The sequence below is a fragment of the Ovis canadensis genome, chromosome 2, assembly GCF_042477335.2.
Source record: "Ovis canadensis isolate MfBH-ARS-UI-01 breed Bighorn chromosome 2, ARS-UI_OviCan_v2, whole genome shotgun sequence".
NCBI lineage: Eukaryota > Metazoa > Chordata > Mammalia > Artiodactyla > Bovidae > Ovis > Ovis canadensis.
The window spans coordinates 96,235,001-96,258,998 of record NC_091246.1 but is presented as its reverse complement, the minus strand read 5'-3'; the positions used below and the strand labels follow the sequence as shown (position 1 = coordinate 96,258,998).

General features: G+C 38.6%; 2 protein-coding genes across 6 annotated transcripts in view; one reads left to right on the top strand and one right to left on the bottom strand.

The window, feature by feature from the left end:
• IFT74 (intraflagellar transport 74) overlaps positions 1–19,811 on the bottom strand; it is a 103,615-nt gene extending 83,804 nt beyond the window's left edge. The window contains exons 1-9 of one of the 2 annotated variants that reach the window (XM_069574152.1): positions 19,419–19,811; positions 17,033–17,180; positions 16,626–16,936; positions 11,632–11,770; positions 10,346–10,481; positions 5,829–5,877; positions 3,559–3,657; positions 3,341–3,401; positions 473–532 (exon numbers count right to left, since the gene is read on the bottom strand). In XM_069574152.1, the coding sequence (XP_069430253.1) occupies positions 473–532; positions 3,341–3,401; positions 3,559–3,657; positions 5,829–5,877; positions 10,346–10,481; positions 11,632–11,751 (525 nt within the window). In that variant the 5' untranslated portion in view covers positions 11,752–11,770; positions 16,626–16,936; positions 17,033–17,180; positions 19,419–19,811. The remainder of the gene's footprint in view (positions 1–472; positions 533–3,340; positions 3,402–3,558; positions 3,658–5,828; positions 5,878–10,345; positions 10,482–11,631; positions 11,771–16,625; positions 16,937–17,032; positions 17,181–19,418) is intronic. The other variant, XM_069574151.1, reaches the window with a different exon arrangement.
• PLAA (phospholipase A2 activating protein) overlaps positions 19,080–23,998 on the top strand; it is a 37,989-nt gene continuing 33,070 nt past the window's right edge. For 2 of the 4 annotated variants that reach the window (XM_069574150.1, XM_069574149.1), the window contains exon 1: positions 19,303–19,656. Coding sequence is in view for 2 of the 4 variants with exons in the window: in XM_069574148.1 (XP_069430249.1) it covers positions 19,508–19,656 (149 nt within the window). In the remaining 2 variants the exon portion in view is untranslated. Of the gene's footprint in view, positions 19,657–23,998 lie in introns of all 4 variants that reach the window. The other 2 variants (XM_069574148.1, XM_069574147.1) reach the window with 2 other exon arrangements.

The following is a 23,998-nucleotide window of genomic DNA, read 5'->3' as shown; positions in this document are numbered from 1 at the left end:
TTATCATTTTATTACTTTCTACCAAATACTCGTTAAGAACACTGAATACAATTTCTCATTTACTAATCAAAAGTACTGTTATGTCTGGCATCATATGGCAATTATTCATTTTCTCCTTTTCTAATACAACTCTTCACTGAGTACTCAGCTCCATGTGCACAAACATTAAACCAGAAGTATTGCAAACTAATTTATATACAAGGATATATGGATGGGACTCCTAACTAATACTGAATGAGAGATCAGTTCTAACACAGCCTTGTAGAAAGACACTAAAGCATCCACTTGAGAGAGTCAACCAACAGGAAGAAATTTTAAAAGAGCAACTAAGGGAACTCAAATATAACAGTAGTCTTTAGGATCAGAGTAATACCTATCTTCATGATACATAAGGTTTTATCAAGTTACTTCCAGATAGAAATGCTTTATTTTAGAGAGGCTATGTAGATCAACTGCTTATAAATTTTCTTACCATGTTGTAATCATTCATTACTTCTTCCATTTCAGTATTGGTATTAAGTTTATCTGCCAACTAAAAACAAAAGTACAAAAAAATATTCTATTAGTCTTCATAAATCCTCTCTATAATCCATAATACAGGTATTCAATCTTACAAATAAGTAGTTATTTAAGTATTACTACTTCCAAGACAAAACAAATATTGAGCTACTTAAATAAGCACATTCTATGCACTAGGGCAATCAACAAACTACATTTTCAGGGAGGAAAAGTAAGCAGTAAAGAACTATTCTTCCTACAGATAGTACCTCAAACAGCTTTGCCTTCTCTGAAAAGATGTCTAACCTTATAAAGAAGGATGTTGAGAAGACAAAATTTGGGGGAAGATCTTTCTTCTTTTTTTCCCCAGAGGGAAGAAATGTTAATGGATTTACAAATTTATACCACTGAAAATGTAAAATGATTTAATCTTTTAAAAATTATTAAAAAATTAAATTGAAAAAAAATCTACAGGGCAAGGCACAAACAGAACACTTCAAACAGAAGCCTACTTCAAAAAGTCAGGCAAAAAAAAGTTAGGCAGTGACAACAACAGCAAATGTATTTACCTTGTGCCAAACCTTGTTCTGAGCCTATTATATGTATTGTTTCACTTAATTATCACAAGCATACTATGAAGTAGATATTATAATCCATATTTTGCAGATACAAAAATTTAGCAAGTTGTCAAAGCAGAATTTGAAGAGGAAGGCTACTAAAAGCAAACTATCTGGATGTAATTGACTCTAAGAGACTAAACTTTCCTAACGTAATATATATTTCTATATATAACATTTTCAACTGTGATATGGATAACAAGTGCTCGTTATTGTTATTGTTCAGTTGTGTCTGACTCATTGTGACGCCATGGACTGCAGAATACCAGGATTCCCTGGCATTTACCATCTCCACAGTTTGCTCCAACTCAGGTAATACTGAGTCAGTGATGCCATGCAACCATCTCATCCTGTCATCCCTTTCTCCTCCTGCCTTCAATCTATCCCAGCATCAGGGTCTTTTCCAATGAGTCAGTCTTCACATCAGGTAGCCCAAGTGTTGGAGCTTCAGCTTTAGCATCAGTCCTTCCAATGAATATTCAGAGTTCATTTCCTTTAGAATTGACTGGTTTCATCTCCTTGCAGTCCAAGGGACTCTCAAGAGTCTTCTCCAACACCACAGTTCAAACGCATCATTTCTTCAGTGCTCCACCTTCTTTATGCTCCAACTCTCACATCCATACAAGACTACTGGAAAAACTACAGCTTTGACTACAAGGACCTTTGTTGGCAAAGTTACATCTCTGCTTTTTAATACACTGTCTAGGTTGGTCACAGCTTTTCTTCCAAGGAGCAGGTGTCTTTTAATTTCATGGCTGCAGTCACCATCTCCAGTGATTTGGGAGTCCCCAAAAATAAAGTCTGTCACTATTTCCACTGTTCCTCCATCTATCTGCCATGAAGTCATGGGACCAGATGCCATGACCTTAGCTTCTTGGATAATAATGCTGCTGCTGCTGCTAAGTTGCTTCAGTCGTGTCCGACTCTGTGTGACCCCATAGGTGGCAGCCCACCAGGCTCTCTCTCCCATCCCTGGGATTCTCCAGGCAAGAACACTGGAGTGGGTTGCCATTTCCTTCTCCAATGCATGAAAGTGAAAAGTGAAAGTGAGGTCGCTCAGTTGTGTCCGACTCTTAGCGACCCCATGGACTGCAGCCTACCAGGCTCCTCTACCCATGGGATTTTCCAGGCAAGAGTACTGGAGTGGGGTGCCATTGCCTTCTCCAAGATAACTGGCTAACTAAGTGCTTTCTCTGTATCAGATAAAAACCTACAAACAGCATATTTTACACATTATTAACATTTTTATATCAAGTAACTTGCATAATTTATTCTCATATAACTAAAAATCCCTTTCTCTTTTATATTTTATAAAAAATTATTTTTCTCATATTTAGAAGATCATTTACTAAAAAAGTTACATAGAACTATATGGATTATACTGTGAAAATATACTATTAATATAATCAGAAATTCTGTTTGTGAGTACAATATAACAATATCAAGTAGGTATATTATAAGGTACCTAATCATTATGGTGGAATATTTCTTACTTTGTGTATCACTATTTTTAAATTGGAAAAGTGAGATAAAGTTTACAGTAAGTTCCGAGACCACTGCTGCCTAAAGTACCCACAGAGCAGGAAGAAAGAAAATTCTGAAACATTAGAAATGTTCATGGGGCCAAGATTACTCCAAAGATTGAGCCAGTAATCAACACTGCAAACAAGATCATTTCTTCTGGAAATCCACACTAGGAAGCTTCTACTGGAAGTCCACATTAGGAAGCAAAACTGTGATTATATTAGATGCCCTATTGTGACAGAAGACAAACACTGTATTTTGAATGAAATGGAAGGATAAAGGCAAGTTTGGTACTAAGTAACTAAATTTTTAAAACGTCATGATGACAACACTCTGTAGAAAGATAAAAGTATTTTTAAAGCAGTGACATTGCTAGTACTCAATACATTTTATCTACTCTAAAAAATATTATTTTTAAATTGTTAGGGAAAAAAGTATCAATGTTCTATATTTTTAAGTGTTTTTCTTTTAAAGGCTGGAAGAATACCTATTAATCTATAAAGCCAAAATATTTCTTGGGAGGGAAAGTAGGGAGAAAGCAAATATATACTTTAATCCCTACATTTGGTATGGTTTCAATCTTTCTATGTATGTATTCATGCATTATTTAGTATTTAACATTAAAATGTTACAGCATTTTCTAAAGTGGTAAAAAGCAATGAAAATATTCAAAAGAAATTCTCTCAGAAAAGACCAAATACCATGTTGTAGTCTGCTAGTTGTCCTTGAAACTCTTTTATTTCAACAGCTAAAGTCTCAGCTCTGTAAATATAAAATACATTCATAAATACATAAATAGGCAGATGAACATTATGAATATTTAACTACAAATTTAGTACTAAAATTCTGAAACATATTACATCAAATGTTACTCGTAATAAAAATATACCTTGCATACTTTAACTGCAAAATTACTCACCTCTTTTCATATGACAAATACACTGAATTCTCTTGATTGTACATTTCTATTTCTTTCTGAAGTTTATTGATTTCTGTTGTGAGTTCACTTACTTTACTTCTAATGGAAAGAAATAAAGAAATTAGTAATGTTTCCAATCCAGAAAACAGTCTCTCTAGTTAAACAAAATAAACTTTTCATAAATGTGTAACAACAATATAATTGGTTTTGTGAAATTTCACTAAAAAAAGAAAAACAATTTAAGCAGCTTATTTTATTAAGGTGGTATATACTCCAAATGAGAAATTGATAAAAGTTCTCTATTCATTAAAAAAGATGAAATAGTATTAGAATGGAAACCTGGACAAATTGGTACAATCTACAGACAGAAGTAAGTATCTAACTGTCACTCTCACAATTCTTGCTACCCTCTAGAATACAGTTTTTCAAGAGCAGCACTATGGACATTTTAGGTCTTTGAATAATACTTAAAACAATACTTTCTGTGCACTGTAAGATGCTTAACCATCTCTCTGGTATGGATGCCAATGATACATCACCCAAATCCAGTTATGACAACAAAAAATGAGTCTAAAAATTGCCAAATATTCCTTGAGGGGGCAAAATCACTGCCAGTTGAGAACCACTGTTCTTCACTCAATTAACATAAGTAGGTAATTGTAATTATTAGTACAGAAGCACAAATATTGGAGAAGAGAGGCTATGTGATGGTGAGAAATAGCTTTATCACCTTTCCTTCTTTTGATTAAAAAGTGACTAGATATCAAAACTGATGGCCTCACTCTCATTCTTACTGATGTCAGCTTTTTTTTTTTTTTTTTAGAATTTAACTGTCTCTAGATTTTATTTTTTTTATTTTATAATGACATTTAATCCACTGGCATTTTATTTATGTATTTTAACCATTTATCATTTATTTATTATCATTTTCTTTTTACTTTACAATACTGTATTGGTTTTGCCATACATCAACATGAATCTGCCATGGGTGTACACGTGTTCCCCATCTTGAACCCCCCTCCCACCACCCTCCCTGTACCATCCCTCTGGGTCATCCCAGTGCACCAGCCCCAAGCATCCTGTATCTTGCATCGAACCTGGACTGGCGATTCATTTCTTATATGATATTAACATGTTTCAATGCCATTCTCCCAAATCATCCCACCCTCTCCCTCTCCCAGAGTCCAAAAGACTGTTCTATACATCTGTGTCTCTTTTGCTCTCTCACTTACAGGGTTATCGTTACCATCTTTCTAAATTCCATATACATGCATTAGTATACTGTATTGGTGTTTTTCTTTCTGGCTTACTTCACTCTGTATAATAGGGTCCAGTTTCATCCACCTCATTAGAACTGATTCAAATGTATTCTTTTTAATGGCTGATGTCAGCTTTGAGGATAGATGGGAGAAAACCTTCCCTTCTCTTACTAACTTCTAGGAGTTTGAGGATAAAAAAGATTCAAGTAACTGAACAGCAAAAGAATTAAGAAGGACTAAAAGAAAGAAAACAGAGATTTCAGGATACAATAGAAGGATACATTAAATAGAATGCAAGTAAGAGGGAAAGAAGACACAGAGGATGAACCAACCAGAAAATAAAGTAAAATGGAAAAATGGAGATAGGCTAGTAGGGCATCTGAGCAGAGAAAAAAGTAGGTAGAGAAAGAGAAAAGTGTTGTTAATTTAGAGCTGCATACTTAAGAGATACATAACTAATGAATTAAATAAAATTAGGTCACAGTTATAGCAACTGACTAAATATATACTTATGTAAAACTCTTCAGTAATTATTATAAATTAGTGTATATATTTTATGGAGAAGGAAATGGCAACCCACTCCAGTATTCTCACCAGGAAAATCCCATGGACAGAGGAGCCTGGTGGGCTACATACAGTCCAAGGGGTCGCAGAGTCGGACACAACTAAAGCAATTTAGCAGGCATGCATATACATTTTATCATTCATATACATATCTATGAATAATATATTTCAGAATACTTTGTGAAAGAAGCATAAAATATTCTTCTCATTAGATGAAAAACAGTGAACTGGAAATATATAGCTCACATACATTCTAATACATAAAATTTAAAATCTCAGCCTAACTATACCACCACCACTTGTGATGACACCTATTTAGAGCCAAATTAACCATAAATTATGTCAGAATACAAAATAATCTTAGAATTAACAGATATCTAATTATCTCAGTAAGTACTATAGTTAAAACTTCATGATCATTCATAGAAAAAAAAGTATACAACATACCGAAGAAGTCCAAGATAGTAAGATTTGTCTAAAATTTGCCTCTGGGGACCTAAAAAAAATTTTTAGATATTAGTATTCAGTTTGAAAATGCCACCACATTACCAAATCCAAAGCGCAATCAGAATTACACTCAACAATTCTCTAATAGCTCTTACAAATGTCCCAGTAAGTCTAAAAATCTGAAAGAAGCAATGAAATAGAAAAGAGAACTAATATCGTAGTATCATGACATAATGGAAGCCTGAATTAAGATCACAAAAATGGGACTAGATGTTGGGCTGTTAAGAGAGTGGATTCAAAACAACCAAGAAAAACATTGGACTCTACTGGTTAGGGTGACTGAATGGAAATGAGGACTAATGGGGTCTAGAAAAGGACTAACCAAGAGAACGTTCTGCAACAATGGAAATATTCTATAGCAGCATTGTCCAATAAGTAGCTACATGGGAATAGTGACCACTTGAAACATGGCTGGTGGTATGTGAAAAGAAGAGAAGCGAAAAGCAAAGGAAAAAAGGAAAGATATACCCATTTGAATGCAGAGTTCCAAAGAATACCAAGGAGAGATAAGAAAGCCTTCCTCAGGGATCAATGCAAAGAAATAGAAGAAAAATAATAGAATGGGAAAGACTAGAGATCTCTTCAAGAAAATGAGAGATACCAAAGGAACATTTCATGCAAAGATGGGCTCAATAAGGGACAGAAACGGTATGGACCTAACAGTAGCAGAAGATATTAAGAGGAGGAGGCAAGAATACATAGAACTGTACAAGAAAGATCTTCAGGACCCACATAATCACAAAGGTATGATCACTCACATTCACCTAGAGTGGGACATCCTGGAATGTGCAGTCAGGTGGGCCTTAGGAAGCATCACTATGAATAAAGCTAGTGGAGAAGATGGAATTCCAGTTGAGTTATTTCAAATTCTAAAGGATGATGCTGTGAAAGTGCTGTACTCAATATGTCAGCAAATTTGGAAAACTCAGCAGTGGCCACAGGATTGGAAAAGGACAGTTTTCATTCCAATCCCAAACAAAGGTAATGCCAAAGAATGCTCAAACTACTGCACAATTGCACTCATCTCACATGCTAGTAAAGTAATGCTCAAAATTCTCCAAGCCAGGCTTCAGCAATATGTGAACCATGAACTTCCAGATGTTCAAGATGGTTTTAGAAAAGGCAGAGGAACCAGAGATCAAATTGCCAACATCCTCTAGATCATGGAAAAAGCAAAAGAGTTCCAGAAAAACCTCTATTTCTGCTTTATCGACTATGCCAAAGCCTTTGACTGTGTGGATCACAATAAACTGTGGAAAATTCTGAAAGAGATGGGAATACCAGACCACCTGACCTGCCTCTTAAGAAATCTGTATACAGGTCAGGAAGCAACAGTTAGAACTGGACATAGAACAACAGACTGGTTCCAAATCGGGAAAAGGAGTACGTCAAGGCTGTATATTGTCACCCTGCTTATTTAACTTATATGCAGAGTACATCATGAGAAATGCTGGGCTGGAGGAAGCACAAGCTGGAATCAAGATTGACAGGAGAAATATCAATAACCACAATGACATGCAGATGACATGCACCCTTATGGCAGAAAGTGAAGAAGAACTAAAGAGCCTCTTGATGAAAGTGAAAGAGGAGAGTGAAAAAGTTGGCTTAAAACTCAATATTCAGAAAACTAAGATCATGGCATCTGGTCCCATCACTTCAGGACAAATAGATGGGGAAACGGGAAACAGTGGAAACAGTGGCTGACTTTATCTTTCTGGGCTCCAAAATCACTGTGGATGGTGATTTCAGCCATGAAATTAAAAGATGCTTACTCCTTGGAAGGAAAGTTATGACCAACCTAGACAACATATTAAAAAGCAGAGACATTACTTTGCCAACAAAGGTCCATCTAGTGAAAACTATAATTTTTCCAGTAGTCTGGTATGGATCTGAGAGTTGGACTATAAAGAAAGCTGAGCGCCAAAGAATTGATGCTTTTGTACTGTGGTATTGGAGAAGACTCGAGAGTCCCTTGGACTGCAGGGAGATCCAACCAGTCCATCCTAAAGGAGATCAGTCCTGAGTGTTCATTGGAGGAACTGATATTGAAGCTGAAACTCCAATACTTTGGCCACCTGATGCAGAGAGCTGACTCATTTGAAAAGACCCTGATGCTGGGAAAGATTGAGGGCAGGAGGAGAAGGGGACGACAGAGGATGAGATGGTTGGATGGCATCACTGACACAATGGACATGGGTTTGGGTGAATTCCGGGAGTTGGTGATGGACAGGGAGGCCTGGCATGCTGCAGTTCATGGGTTGCAAAGAGTCGGAGACAACTAAGCAACTGAACTGGTAAAATACTTTTATTTTAACTAATTTTAATTAATTTAAATAATCACAAATATTTGTATTTGTAAAAATACAAATAATTTATATTACAAATACAAATAGCTACTGGCTATCACAATGGACAATGTAGGTTTAGACTATAAATTTCTCAGTGTAGGCAAGAGATTATGATTTTATATAATTTTTCAGAGACTTTTTAGGAACACAATCTCACATTTCAGTAGGACTAAAAAAGCATCCATAGGTTAAATGTTCCAAACCTTGAGAGAGGTGAAATGCCCTGCATGGCATGAGAGAAAAGACTAGGCAGTATTGACTGAAATCCATGCTGAGAAGAGGGAGAGAATGTCTCACTAGAATGGGAAATGAGGCACTGGAACAGGTAACAGCAAAAGTCACAGCAGATAGGGGTACATGCTGGTAACAGAACTTTTCACATAAGGTTTTGAACTATATTTGTAGAAAATGACTGTTTTCTTAAATAATACTTAAATTATTAAATAATACTTAATATTTAAGTATTAAATATTAAATAATACTGGTTATTTAAATAATACTGGTTCTTATTAAATAATAATCTTATTTAATCTTAAATAATTAAATAATATTTAACTATTAAATAATTAATAATACTGGTTCTGTTTTAAAGGAGAAATTAATACAGTAATAAAATTTGATGAGTTCTCTTAGAATTGCACCCTTAAGGTTTCTGCCCTTAAGGTTTTTAAATAAGAAATAGTAAACACATAAACGATTCTGTGAATACAGTTTTAAAGACTAAACAACTACAAAATTTTGAGTCATTTTCCTCCACAGCATTGATAATTATTAAGCAAGCATTTCTAAACAACTGATTTTTTTTCATCCTTTGGCCACCCTGCATGGCACATGGGATCTTATTCAACCAGGGATCAAATCTGTGGCCCCTGCATCAGAAGTGCAGAGTCTTAACTACTGAACCACCAGGGAAGTCCCATAACCAACTGGTTTTCAATATTTAGTAAAATAAGTTGCATCATAAGCAAGAAAATTAAGTTTGCTGAAAGGTAGGATATATTATATTATAGAAGTCGGTATATCATCTTATAATTAATTTTGTACTAGTATGTTCATCCCTGATAAGTCATTTGCACGTATACAGAAAATTGAAAAACTCAATATGAAACAGCTCCCTATGTTTTGATTTATATATATACATATAATAGACCAACTCCTTGACTCAAAACATATAGTGTTATTATTATTATGCATTTCTAAACACATAGAGACATAAGGAGAGATATAGTATAAATCTATATGTTAGCCTTACTTCCTTACTTAAGCATTATAATGGAATAATAATTATTACCAAAAGTAACACTTCTGGTCTCACTTCTCATAAATATACAAATACCTACCATTGTCATTTGATATGGAAACCAAAAAAAAAACTAAGAATATTTTTATATAGTACTAGAAATCTAATTTTCATTTCTGAGTTTTCCTTCAAATTATTTCAAATTTCTTCAAAGAAATTATAGCAAAGTTCACCAACAAGGACCTACCTACTCTATAGCATAGAAAACTATACTCAATATTTTATAATAACCAAAAGGGAAAATAATTTGAAAAGAAATATATACATATATATGTATATATAACTGAATCACTGTTCTGTACACCTGAAACTAACATAATACTGTAAATCAACTATATTCAATTTTGAGAAGTTATAGCAAAGTTCACCAGAAAAATGATTAAAATAGCTCATATATGTATATAACTCCCTAGTTCACAATGAATTCTCACATTCATTCTCTTATTTAACCCTTAAAATTTTTGAATCAAGGTGTAAGAACTGAGTAAAATAGCCTCTTTCACTGTATAATTCTGATTTAGCAATACACTGTAATAGCTCCCAGGTGGCGCTAGTGGTAAAGAACCAGTCTGCCAACATGTGATGTAAGAAATGAGGGTTCCATCTCTAACATCTAGGGTCAGGAAGATCCCCTGGAGAACGAAAGGGCAAGCCACTCCCGTATTCTTGCCTGGAAAATCCCATGGAGAGAAGAACCTGGCGGGCCACAGTCCATGCGGCTGCAGAGTCAGACATGACTGAAGTGACGTAGCACTAATATACTGTAATACTTCTTATACAAAATATGCTCATCTTCTTAAAATAGATACCTTTCATACCAGTTTTCATTCCACTCAAACCTTGCTGTGTTACAGGACGATCCGCAACTTTGATTTGAGAAGACAGAACTCCTCCTGTCCCTATGGGACCACCACGTGAGCCTGGTCTTGCTGTTCCAGGTGGCATCTAAATGACAAGATAGTTTCAATAAAATAGAGAAAGACTGTACCTCTAATATTAACACTATAAAAAGAATATTAAAAATAAAACTAAGATTCTATGTAATATGTAAAAATTTCCTTACATTTTAAAATGTTTGAAATAGTAAATATCTAAAATTAATGACAAGTAATATTTTTCTTTAAAATGTAAAATTCTATGTGTTAGACATATTTATACCACTTCCAATCTGTAAAGAAACAAAATGTCCATATATTTGTCCTTATTTACAACAGGACTAATGGTGAAGCTGAAGCTCCAATATTTTGGGCATCTGATGTGAAAGACCAACTAATTGAAAAGTGTCTGATGCTGGGTAAGAGTGAGGGCAGAGGGAGAAGAGAACATCAGAAGATGAGGTGGCTGAATGGCATCACCAATCAATGGACATGAACCTGAGCAAACTTTGGGAGATGCTGAGTTTATACAATATACTTGTTTACATGTTTTGCTAATACATTTAAATTTCATTTTTTAATATAAAATTTTGAAAATATCTAGGATTCTGTGTCAGGGAAGAATTTGGTTTATTAAAACAAATGGTTTACCAATTACTCAGCAGTACTGAATACTCCATGCTTTCCTACTAATTTGAAATGCAACCTTCATCACTAATTAATTTCTTACTTGCCTAATTCCATTTCTGGTCTATTCCATTTCACTTGGTTTTGGCACCAATACGCTATGCCCCTAAATTGTTGTAGCTTTAAAATAAATTTCAATATTAGTATGAGTATGCATTGTCTCTTAACATTAGTCTTTTAAACATTCTCCCACATTGATATAGTCATGTCCAACTCTTTACAATCCCATGGACTATACAGTCTATGGAATTCTCCAGGTTAGAATACTGGAGTGGGTAGTCTTTCCCTTCTCCAGCGGATCTTCCCAACCCAGGAATTGAACCAGGGTCTTCTGCATTGCATGCAGATTTTTTACCAACTGAGCTACTAGGGAAGCTCCTTATACTTCTAGATGTTTAAAACACACACATACACACATATAATAGTATGCTTATAGCATAAAGAAAAACAAAGAAGAATATTTATTATAGACAGGCTTTTTAAATTCTACCAGGATATACACATAATAATTGAACAATTTGTTTTAAACTTACACCAGTTGCCACTCGAATATTTCCTGATGGGGGTCGTATTCCAGAAGGAGGCCTTCCTGTCAATCCAATCCCACCTCGAGAAACAGGACGGACTGCTGAAGGTTTGTGATTACTGGCCATTATTTGCTCAGTTTAACCACTGCTTGGAAACAAGAATAATTTAATTCTCCTTTGATACCTCCTATAGCAAGACAGGAGTGAACCACATACCCTTTCAAACATTTAATCCACTGCGACTTTTCTTGCAAATTGCTATTGTAGGTACCACTATGTACAAGGTTAAGCCTGCTTTAATTTTGTTCAGGTTTGACGTAACTGTTCCACTCAACCATGGAATCATTTATTATAACATGCCCTCCTCATTTCCCTGCTATCTTATCAAAATGCAAGTCCGTCTACTTACCTTTCTCTCCTGGGCTCTCATTCATACTTTGGTTAAGTTTTCTCTCTCCTTGCAAAACAAGTATCTTTCTTCTCTGACTATTTTAATCTATGCTTTCTGGTCTATAGTAAATTCCCTTATATTCTCAACCCTGTTATAAATACCTCCTTGTACTCATCAACTTAACAGGATCCTGTCTTCCGAAAAAACTTTTGGTAGTGAAGACTGTCTTAGCTTCTTGTCCAAGGCAAAGAATGAATATATGGCACTCTCCTTGCTCCACAATGTAACTGGCAAACGTCATTCTTCAAAGTTTAAAAAAAGTAATAAACAACAGGATTGTCTTCCATTGAGGACCAAATAATGCAACTACATTGCCTTGGATCTGTCCTGGTTGCTTTTATATAGGAGCCACCTAATCTCTCCCCCATATTTACTAAAGTCTTGTGTATCTTGTTCAGTCTCTCCATTCTAGTACCACCAACAACCTGGATGATTTCCATATGGATATTGGATTTGATATGTAACATTCTAGCTCCGCAGTTCCATGACCCAAATCTCAGCAACCATTTCAATTCCAATTCCTGGCCATGGCCAGAGCTAGAGCTTATCATCATCTGGAATTGCTTCATCTCAAATATCTTAACGAAATACTTTATTCTCTGGCCCTAATTTCCTCTCCTTCTACCTTTTCCTCACCTTTATTCTCACAAAAGACCCTGATGCTGGGAAAGATTGAGGGCAGGAAGAGAAGGGGACGACAGAGGATGAGATGGTTGGATGGCAGCACCAACTCAACGGACATGGGTTGGGGTAGACTCCGGCAGTTGGTAATGGACAGGGAGGCCTGGCGTGCTGCAGTTAAGGGGTCACATAGAGTCGGACATGACTGAGCGACTGAACTGAACACCTCCCTTTAAACTATTGCCTTTATTCATTATCTCCTAGTTTATCAGCCCCCTCCTGTACTCAGCAGAATAAAATATCATTTAAAATGTTGACTATTTAAAATAGCATTTTAAAATTATGGTCATAATCTATCAGTATCTTATAAAAGCAACTTAGAGGGTTATGACCAACATGGGTTAAATGTGAAATAGAACAGAAGATATGAGGCTTCACTGCACACAGGAAGGGTACTGTTTCATTAAATTTTTGTTTCAGTTTTATTTGTGTAAATTTACACATATGTGTATACAGGTCTATAATGTAAGATATATGTCCTATTATGGGTAATGTTCAAAAGAGTTTTAAAGATTCTGAACTAGAGAGAGAATATGGAGAAAAAGAGTACCCAAGACTCTGGCCTGAGGAATGTAAATATATACAGGTTGCACAGAAGAGGGAAAGCTTGTATAAGAAATGGAAAACAAAGACTCAGAAAACTAACAGAAAAGCCAGGAGTGTGTGCCAGAGATGCCAAGAGAAGGCAAGAATGGTCAGCCATGGATATTTTCTTCTGGGAATTCAAGTAAGATGAACACTGAAATGTCCATTGAAATCCCCACTGAAGAAGCCATTAGGTCATTTAACAATTCCTTTCCTTCTCAACATTAAATTACCGTTTCATGAGCACCATCAACTGATTTGCATCCTTGAACACTCCTTCAACCCATTTCACAAATCAGAAACTATTCTCTACATTCAACCTGGACTGCTGAACACTGCTGATGGAAAACTCACAGCTGTATAGACTGGAGAACTGCAAAGTCATAGTCACCAAGTTTAGATGGATCTTCATATCTCTGAAATTATTCTATTTATCCTTGATAAGCTATTCTGTCCTTGATGATTCCAATTCTTAACAACTTTTCTACTCCTGCCTCTCTCAGCAGATGACTCAATTTCATAATTAAGAAAATTAAGATGTGAAATCCATCATATTTGGAGAAAATCAACTTACCTATATCAATGCTGCCTTCCACTCTCAAGAGCCATGACTTCTCTCATTCAAGATCATTCTCTATTCTGATTTATCCTCTTAATCCCATACCTCTGGGACATTAGCTTCCCTCTCCTTGCCAAACTCCTTCTCCCTAACCCCTGCCCCAAGCTCCTTCGGAACATTATCCAACTCCTGAGAAGGGGACAACAGAGGAAGAGATGGTTGGATGGCATCCCACCGACTCAATGGACTTGAGTTTGAGCAAGCTCCAAGAGGTGGTGATGGACAGCGAAACCTGGTGTGCTGCAGTCCATGGGATCGCAAAAGTTGAACACGACTGAGCAACTGAACTGATTGACTGACTATGTCTTTAAACTTTCTCCTTTCTTTGAGTCTGGTGTCATGTTCCATTCTTTCCTAACCCTAAAAACTAATTTCTTGATTCTGGAACCACCTTTAATTCTGTCCTATATATTCTTTTTCTACAGAGGCAAATTCTAAAATATTGCACCATCTCCATGATACTCGCCTCTTCTGTTTCTCCTCTTTCAGTCTCCTTCATCTTATTCTACTTGCCCCTATTGAAGCATTTCTCAAGATATGAACCAGTCTATTTTTCTTTTTCCTCTCTACCCTCTCATTGATCCACCTCATCTATACTCAGGGTTTGAGCAATTAATAAGCTGATGACTCACAATACTGAATCTCCAGTCCTGACTTCTTACATTCCCTCTGAGGTGTGTATATCCAAACAATTACTTGCCATTTTCACTTCAATATAGTATCAACATTTCAAAATAAATGAAAACGTAAACTCATTGTCATCTCTCCCGAATTTACTCTTCCTCCTGGTGTACCTCCTAATCACACAAGCCACAAATTCAGTCCTTGATTTCTCCCTCTCCCTAATTTCCCACGACTAACTACATAATCCTACTTTTATTTCTAAATGTTTAAAATATAACTTCCTCTCCATTGCTTTTGTACTGTTCAGAGCCTCATGAACTCAAGTGGATTATTATATTGGCCTCCTGACTTGTCCCTTGCGTAACACACATCTTGCCTGTTATTCTCCCTAGGAATCCATCAACCACCAGTTCATACCCACCCTAACCTTCTTCCATCTGAATTTACAGGGCTGTCTGAACTGCTACCATGCATCTGTACACATATCTATCCCAGGACCTATCACACCAATCTGCTTAAATACTTTTCCACCTTGAAGGCAAGAGCTGGATCTTATTCATCTTTATATCCCCAGCATTAATCTCAGTGCCAGGCAAAACCTTTCTTTCTTTTTGTACCTTCTGAATTTTCACCCACGTGAAGGCATTGCCAGCTACAAAAACCAGCTACAAACATTTATTAAATTATCAAAAAGAAAACAAATCACTTCTTGAACCAAAATGGCTTCTCAGTTTCTATAGCCCCTGCCCAGCACTTCTTCTCTGGGTTTCCTTGGCATTATTCATGATCAATCCTGGAATTGTTTCTCTCCTCTCCGTAATATTTTGTTTTCGGGTAACTGTAACTAGGCTGATGACTCATAAATCAGTATCTCCAGTTCTGTCCTTAAAACTGGACACCACTTCTGAGTTTTCAACTATTGGAGGGAAGGTGGATTTCTATTCAGATTTACCATTACTACTTTATATTTAATATATTCACAGCAGACTTAGAATCTTCCCATTCCAACCAGCTCTGTGATTCTATTTTCTGGCCATTCTGAACTCTTCGGACAAAGTAACAGAATTATTACTATTATTTCAAATGGAAAAGTAAGTTTTATAAAACGACTTTTTCAAAGGCAGACAAGGTCTATAGTTCAAACAGTTCCTCCCAGGGACTTCCCTGGCAGTCCAGTGGTTAACTCTCTGTGCTTCCACTACAGGGGGCACCAGTTCCATCCCTGGTGTTGTAACTAAGGCAGTGAGTGCCAAGGGAAAAAAAAAAAACGGTTTCCTCTCAGAGAAAGTTAAGACAATAAACCTTCCTTTATTCAGCAAAAATAGTTGGGGTTACTCTAGCTTTCCTGAAAACTTAAAGAAAATGCACAATACATAGAATTCCACCTGATTTTCTTTGCCACTGCTTTATTACAGAAGGGAAAAAAAAACTGGTTAACATTTGATCAGTTCCACGGGGTAAAATACAAGGGAGGAGCACTAGTAACAAACATGCCACTAACTTCGGGGTTAGTCTTTCAAATATTTGCATAATTTAAGGGGTTATTCACACAACCAGAGACGTAGCTGTACACCCTCAGGGAGTGTTTTCTTACGGTAGTCTGGAGAGAGCTCCAGCTTGCAGTCTTTGTGACGATTTCAGACACTGAAATACCTGGCTCCTAATTATTATTACAATCATTATCCTCCCCAAACCAACCATTTTAATATATTTGAAGAAGCGGAAAGTTGTTAGGTCCCTTCTGCTATGACCGACAGACAGACAGCTATTATTACTTCGAGTAAAACTCAGCCCACAGTTAATTTTCTGAGGCGCTCGGGTCGTTTTCCCTCTGGTCCCCTGGCAGGTTTGCTTAGGGGACTGTGTGAGAAAATCTCTTCTCATGTTCTGCAGGACTAAAAATGGGCCTTCCTTAGCCCGGCGTCGGGCTGGAGAACTCCTAAGAGCCGGGTTTATTTTCTTTGAAGCGCATCAGCATCGCCCAAGCTAAGATAACCAGTAAGGGAGGCACGGACAAAGTTGGGACCGGGGATTTCTCACCTCAGCCGGCGCTGAGGGGTGCGAAAGGAGCGCGGTCGCACCACCCAGGGGCACTCGAACTTCTTGCGAGCCTTCCACCACCGCGTAGCCCACCGGTCGGGCCCGTGAACTCGCTCCCACCTGCGTGCAGCTTTCCTAGGCCCTCAAAGCCTAATCACTGGTAGCCGCGAGCTTTTTCGTCGCCCGGCAACAGGGGCGGGGTGCCTCCATCTGATTGGCCAGTCCTCGGCCTCAGCTCAGTGAAGCGAGAGTGAAATGTTCTCGCGATATTTGACGACTAACTTTGGTTTCCTCTGTACTTCAGAGCTTTTCTGGAAGAGACAGAAAACGGCGTTTTGGCTAGGAATGAATATTTTATTTGGAAACTGGTTTTCTTTATAATCAGAATAGTCTCTCTGATTGTGTACCTGAGGTGAACTCACTCCAGCGAGTTTTATTATATTGCTGGGTACGTCACTTGTACTACGTCAAACTTTTTAGAGAATTATTTCAAGTTACTCCGTGGTAGGCAACATTCGTGGTACAGTCTTTTTACTTCTAATTAGCGGTAGTTTCCTTTTCATTAGAAAGAAGGAACACAACACACAAGATACAGCATTAAGTCTCGATGCGATTCTGGAAGCATATGATCTCACTTCATTGAAGGCTTTATACCTTTAGGCTTCCTTTCAGAGATTCTGAAGAGGACTGAATTTACAGCGAATTGGCTTCAAATAATTATTTTAATATCAATTTTTTTTTAATTAAAAGGACTCAGTTCAGTTCGGTTCAGTTGCTCAATCGTGTCCGACTCTTTGCTACCCCATGAATCACAGCACGCCAGGCCTCCCTCTCCATCACCAACTCCCGGAGTTCACTCAGACTCACGTCCATCGAGTCAGTGACGCCATCCAGCCATCTCATCCTTCTCCTTTTTCCAGTTTTCCTATAGTCAGCTTAAGTGTGATGGGAGCTCTAATTTTATATGTGTGTGTGTGTGTGTGTACAAATATATATATATATATATATATATAAAACTTTTAATTTTCACGGTTTCCATCGTGCATACATTCTTTATGTCCAGGTTTACTGTCGTATGCCTGCCTTCAAGTAGGTTAAAATCAGTGCAATACAAAATGAAATAATGTTCTGTGACTGAGTTCTCAAAGTTTGTAAAACATTTTCGTGTAATTACTCCACTTGAGATCAATATATTTGTAGTGGTCATTTGTCGTCTTTAGAGTCACTGTAGTGAAGGGAAGTCGGAGAAGGCAATGGCACCCCACTCCAGTACTCTTGCCTGGAAAATCCCATGGACGGAGGAGCCTGGTAGGCTGCAGTCCATGGGGTCGTGAAGAGTCGGACACGACTGGGCGACTTCACCTTCACTTTTCACTTTCATGCATCGGAGAAGGAAATGGCAACCCACTCCAGTGTTCTTGCCTGGAGAATCCCAGGGATGGGGGAGCCTGATGGGCTGCCGTCAGACAGAGTCGGACACGGCTGAAGCGACTTAGCAGCAGTAAACAGAAGTAGAATTTGCCATCCCAAAGTATGCCACATTGGTAAAAGGCTTATTTTGAGTGGAAGGCAATTGAAAAGATGTAGATACAAGAAAAGCTCTCCATTCCTCTATTAGCGTAAAAGCAGAACATTAATTTTCAAGGTCGCCCCTCCTTGCCTCTTAAACAGGAAGGACAGAAGTTAATCATTGGAGACCTTTAACAGCCTAGAGACTGCACCAGAGGAATCTACTCAAAAAAATTAATTAGCCTTTACTGTTAGTTTCCCATCTAATTGCCTTCCCATAATGCTGCCTCTAAAGACTTAGTCCTTTTATCACTTGTGTAGAAACTTATTGTTCCTTTGTTAAGATGCTGTATAAGCCCAAACTAGTCACCGAGCTATTCATCTCTGAATTTCTCTTTGTATATATAATACATGTAATAACAACAACAAAACAAAAAACTTTTTTCTCTTCTTAATCTTTTACTACAGAGCCCCAGCAGAAACGCTAGAAAGAAAAACCTTCAACTTCGAACATCCATTTCATATGGTCTCATAGAAAAGCTACTGACATGCCTTTTCCGTCAGTGTTTTCAGACATAAGGGAGACCCAACGTCTGCCATTTGTGTAGAGCTGTGACAGTTCGAGAGAAAATCTTAAAAACAAAACTTTCTCTAAAGTACTAAGAACCCGGTTTAGTATTCACAGAATTTAAGGCAAGTGATTGTTTACAATTTAGTACCAAGCTCTCTCGTCTTAGCTTAATAAGAAAAAAAAAAAAAAAAAACACCTGAGGAGACTACGCAGAGTTTGGGGAAATTGGCGTAAGATTGCTCCCAAGACAACACGTGAAGCGAACTCAATTAGCCAGGCGGACCAAGATTTAAAACTCAAATCAGCCCGGCAGACCAAGATTTAAAATACCCGGATTTGGCGCTCCTGCGACTCACGCCCCGCTGACGCGTGGCATTGTGGGATTTGTAGTTCGGGACACATCCGGTATCAAAATAAAAAGCTCAGCCAGGGCTCGGAGAGGACTCGGGCTCGGCAAGGAACCAGATTTGGGCGCCCAGACGGAGAGGCCGGCGGTGGTATCTCTTGCTTAGCTGGCGGTCCAAGCGACCGTCGTCTCCGTCTCGGCCTCAGCAGTCAGGACGCACACACTCTGCGTCATGGCGGGCTGAGGCCGATGATGAATTCCGGTGTGCTTGTCAGGGTTGCTGTGTCACTCGGCCCACTCGGCGCGCCCCTTCCCTGCCGCCCTTCCGCGCCGGCCCTTGGGTTCTTCCGGGCCCGGCGTCCCTCACCTGCAGGCGCTCTCCAGCTGCCCGCCCGGCCTCGCTGACTGACCGATCTCGCGCGGTGCCCCGGCCCGGGCGCCGGACCCACCAGGGCCATGGCGAGCGGCTCCTGCAGGTACCGGCTGAGCTGCTCGCTCTCGGGCCACGAGCTGGACGTGAGGGGCCTGGTATGCTGCCTCTATCCACCGGGGGCTTTTGTGTCCGTGTCCCGAGATCGCACCACCCGCCTCTGGGTCCCAGACAGGTGAGCGCCCCGAATCCCGTTAGCCCCCAGTTGTGCTGCAACCTTCCTGCGGAGTCCAGGAAGAGCGTGCCCCTTCCCTGCCTCCTTCCCTCTCTTCCTGGCCTTCCTTGCGATCCGCGCTCCCTCCCAGTTCTGAGATAACTGGCATTCTGGGTACGCCGTGTAAGAAACCTGTGAGATTTATGTGGAGAGAGTGCTGGTTAGGGGAACAGAGACCTACTTTGTTGTCCTAACTTGACCACTAAAAAACTGAGTGACCTTGGACGAACCTTTTATTTTTTGTGACTTAAGTTTGTGAATGAGGTTTTTCCCGTGTTTTCGATTTGAAAAATTTTTAATGCCAGGTGCAACCTCATTAATGTAGTGTGAAAGCATCGGGCGTGTGATTGAAGTAAATCCTCTTCTTTACTAAGAATTTGCTCTGTAGTCTTCCCTCAATTTGAGAAGTAAGGTTCTCAAAAATTGCATTGCAGGAAGTTGCCTTGGCTTCTCTCCACGTTATTCAACTCAGAGTTTCTTAGTCCGCGTTAGGTGATGGACTTGAGTGGAGGGGAGGAAACTCCTCAACTGTTCTATGGATGTGGGGAGAGGGTGCTTTCTTGAGAGAAAGCCCATTGCCTTCAAAAGATTTTCAAGAGATTAATCAAATTCAAGGATTTAGCCCTGACTTAGCTGCTTATAACAGGAAATGCTTCAACAGTAAGTGAACAGTCAACTTCCAGATGTTCAAGCCGGATTTAGAAAAGGCAGAGGAACCAGAGATCAAATGGCCAACATCCACTAGATCATTGAAAAAGCAAGAGAGTTCCAGGAAAAATTCGACTTCTGTTTTATTGACTATGCCAAAGCCTTTAAATGTGTGGATCACAACAAACTGTGGAGAATTCTTCAAGAGATGGGAATACCAGCCCACCTGACCTCCCTCCTGAAAAATCTATATGCAGGTCAGGAAGCAACAGTTAGAACTGGGCATGGAACAACAGACTGGTTCCAAATTGGGAAAGGAGTATGTCAAGGCTGTATATTGTCACCCTGCTTATTTAACTTATATGCAGAGTACATCATGAGAAACGCTGGGCTGGAAGAAGCACAAGCTGGAATCCAGATTGCCAGGAGAAGTATCAATAACCTCCGATATTCAGATGACACCACACTTACGGCAGAAAGTGAAGAAGAACTGAAGAGCCTCTTAATGAAAGTGAAAGAGGAGAGTGAAAAAGTTGGCTTAAAGCTCAACATTCAGAAAACCAAGATCATGGCATCTGGTCCCATCACTTCATGGCAGATAGATGGGGATACAATGGAAACAGTGAGAGACTTTATTTTGGGGGACTCCAAGACCACTGCAGATGGTGGCTGCAGCCGTGAAATTAAAAGATGCTTACTCCTTGGAAGGAAAGTTATGACCAACCTAGATAGCATATTCAAAAACAGAGACATTGCTTTGCCAACAAAGGTCTGTCTAGTCAAAGCTGTGGTTTTTCCAGTAGTTATGTATATATGTGAGAGTATTGGACTATAAAGAAAGCTGAGCACTGAAGAATTGATGCTTTTGAGCTGTGGTGTTGGAGAAGACTCTTGAAAGTCCCTTGAACTGCAAGGAGATCCAACCAGTCCATCCTAAAAGAAATCAGTCCTGAATATTCATTGGAAGGACTGATGTTGATGCTGAAACTCCAATACTTTGGCCACCTTATGCGAAGAACTGACTCATTTGAAAAGACCCTGATACTGGGAAAGATGGATGATGGGAGGGGAAGTGTACGACAGAGGATGAGATGGTTGGATGGCGTCACCGACTGAATGGACATGAGTTTGAGTAGGCTTCAGGAGTTGGTGATGGACAAGGAAGCCTGGTGTGCTGTGGTCCATGGGGTCTCAAAGAGTCGAACACAACTGAGTGAACTGAATTGAACAGGAAATTTAAGACCTAGAAGACAGATTTCTTTTTAGAAAGGGAAAAATTGAGGTGAGTTAGTTTATGTAGTAATTCTCACATCAGAAATTTCACTCAATGAAACCATACATTTTCATCCATAAATTCAGATGATCAATATTTATTGAGAGCCTCCTTTTTGTTTGTGATCCTGAAGAAGAATAAAAAGACAGACAGGTTTCCTTTGTTTATGGATCTTAGCTACAGTCTGGGAGGGAAGATGGATGAAGAAAACACCAAATAAATAATTACATTTTGGCATATGTACTGTGAAGAAAACAAATATAGGGTTTAGTGGAGAGAGATGCTAAAGAAGGAGCCCTCTCTAAGAAAGATGTTTTGGGTTTTTATTTCTTTTTAAAAGGCACTGAGCTGGAAGTAGTCAAGGGAATGAGGAACGGAAGTGAGTCAGCTGGAAGAGTACTGTAGGCAGTAGGAAGAGCAGACACAGCTCTGGACTGAATAGGAGAAAAGTCCCTGTGTGCAGGAAGGAATGAGCTATGCAGTGCAGGCAGATCTTAGAGGCTGGCAGAAGCCAGGACATGCCCGGAAGAGGGCTGAGGAAAGGAGTTAGTAGGTAGAAGCCCCCCAAAAGTTCCAGTGGGGAGCAGCATGATTTGATTTACCTGTGGAGAAGTTTCTGCTAACTTCATGTGGAGAATGAATTGCAAAGGGATAAATGTGGAAAGAGATCTGTTTTGAGTCTTTTGCAGTTGTGCAGCCAAGAAAAATTAGGGATTTATAGAGCACCTCCTATATTGAACTGGATCAGGTCTTCTCTAACTCTTCGAGATTTATGATATTCCAAACCGTTGGTAACACTGATACGTAACTTCTTGTGTATTTGAGTACAAGTTACTGACTAAACTGCATTTAACGTTGAATTCAGTAGTAGCACATGCCCAGTACGTTATGAATGCACAATAAGGAGTCGTTAAAGAATGCTTGTTGTAATAGTTGAAATCTGTTGGATAGCTGAATCCTTAAACTTTCACATGTTTTATAGGACTATGCTAGATTGCCAAGAGCTTATATCACTGGATCATGAAAACGTGAGGAACTTTGAGCTGAAATGATCTTCTCTTTAATAACTAGTTATTCTCATTCAATTCATGTTGTCTTTTGGTTTTGTTTTTTAGAATTCATGTGGTTTTCGACTAACACTGATTATTTCCAGGCACAGGGCTCAATAGTGGGATTGGTGTGATAAGGTGGTTTTCCTCTCGGTTCCAACTGCTATAGTAGAGCATCTCATAGTCACTCTTTAGGCAGCTGACCTAGTGTCTCAGCCATACCTTAGGTGTCATGAAAAATGTCCTCAAGGCTGACATCCTGACAGTTTTTATTCATTTCATGGTATATTAATGAAATTAGTGAAGTGCAGTAAAATGTTCAGAGCCAACAAGTACATGTTTTCGTTTTCTTGTGTCCGTTGTTGACAGGGTTCTGGATTAGGGTGGATAATGTAGGAATGGACTGGTAATGAAGGGGAAATTTAGTTTCAAGGAGGCAAAATAGTTCTAGTGTGGGCTAAATCAGATACCTCATCATTCATAAGGACCCTCTGAAAACCCAGAAAGCCTCCAGGCCTTCTGAAGGTGCTTCAGATTGGAGACTATTTTTTGGTTGCACATTGACCTGAATCAGTCAGCATGCCATTATTGCAGATGGCTCCAAGCCTCTAGAAGCCCACCTCACAGTAAACTGGATTTCCCAAGTCTATCACCAGTGATTGCTTTGCCTTTTGAAAACTATCCATGTTTGAAAGACTCCAACTTCAGATTCAGCCTCATTCATTAAATCTTCCCTGACCTTGCCAAGGCTGGAGTAACTTCTCCCTCGTGTTTACTCAGCACTTGGGTGCTTAGTCAAGTGGAGTTCATTAAGAAATTAGAGCCATTACTTTCTGCCCTCCAAGCCACTATTCCCTTTTCTTGGAGGCAAGATTTTCATCTCTTCTTATGGCTTATTTTTAAATTTTTCTTCGATATTTGTATATAAAGTGCTATACTGCTATTTCTTTAAACATTTTTTTAGTTCTCTGTTTTAGTGTTTTCTGTTAGTTCTTATCAGGGAATATGAAAATAGAGCTCTCTTTTCTGCTTTCTGCCAGTCCGCATCAAATAGGCATCCTTTCTATGCCCCAACCCTTACAGTTTAATTTAGACTAAATTAGTATTTTGTGACTGTACAGAGTCTGTTTACACCTGAGGTGTGGAATAGACTATGGTAGCTTTTCCTCAACAATTTTATGATTTCCTTGTAGTTAATAATTGCTTTTTGTTTAATTTTCTATGATGTATCACTAATTCAACTTTATATTGTTTACTGATCGTCTAAATCTCCTTTCAAGACCTCTAGACACGTTGGCTATTTTACAGTTTCACTTTCTCACCTGATCATCTG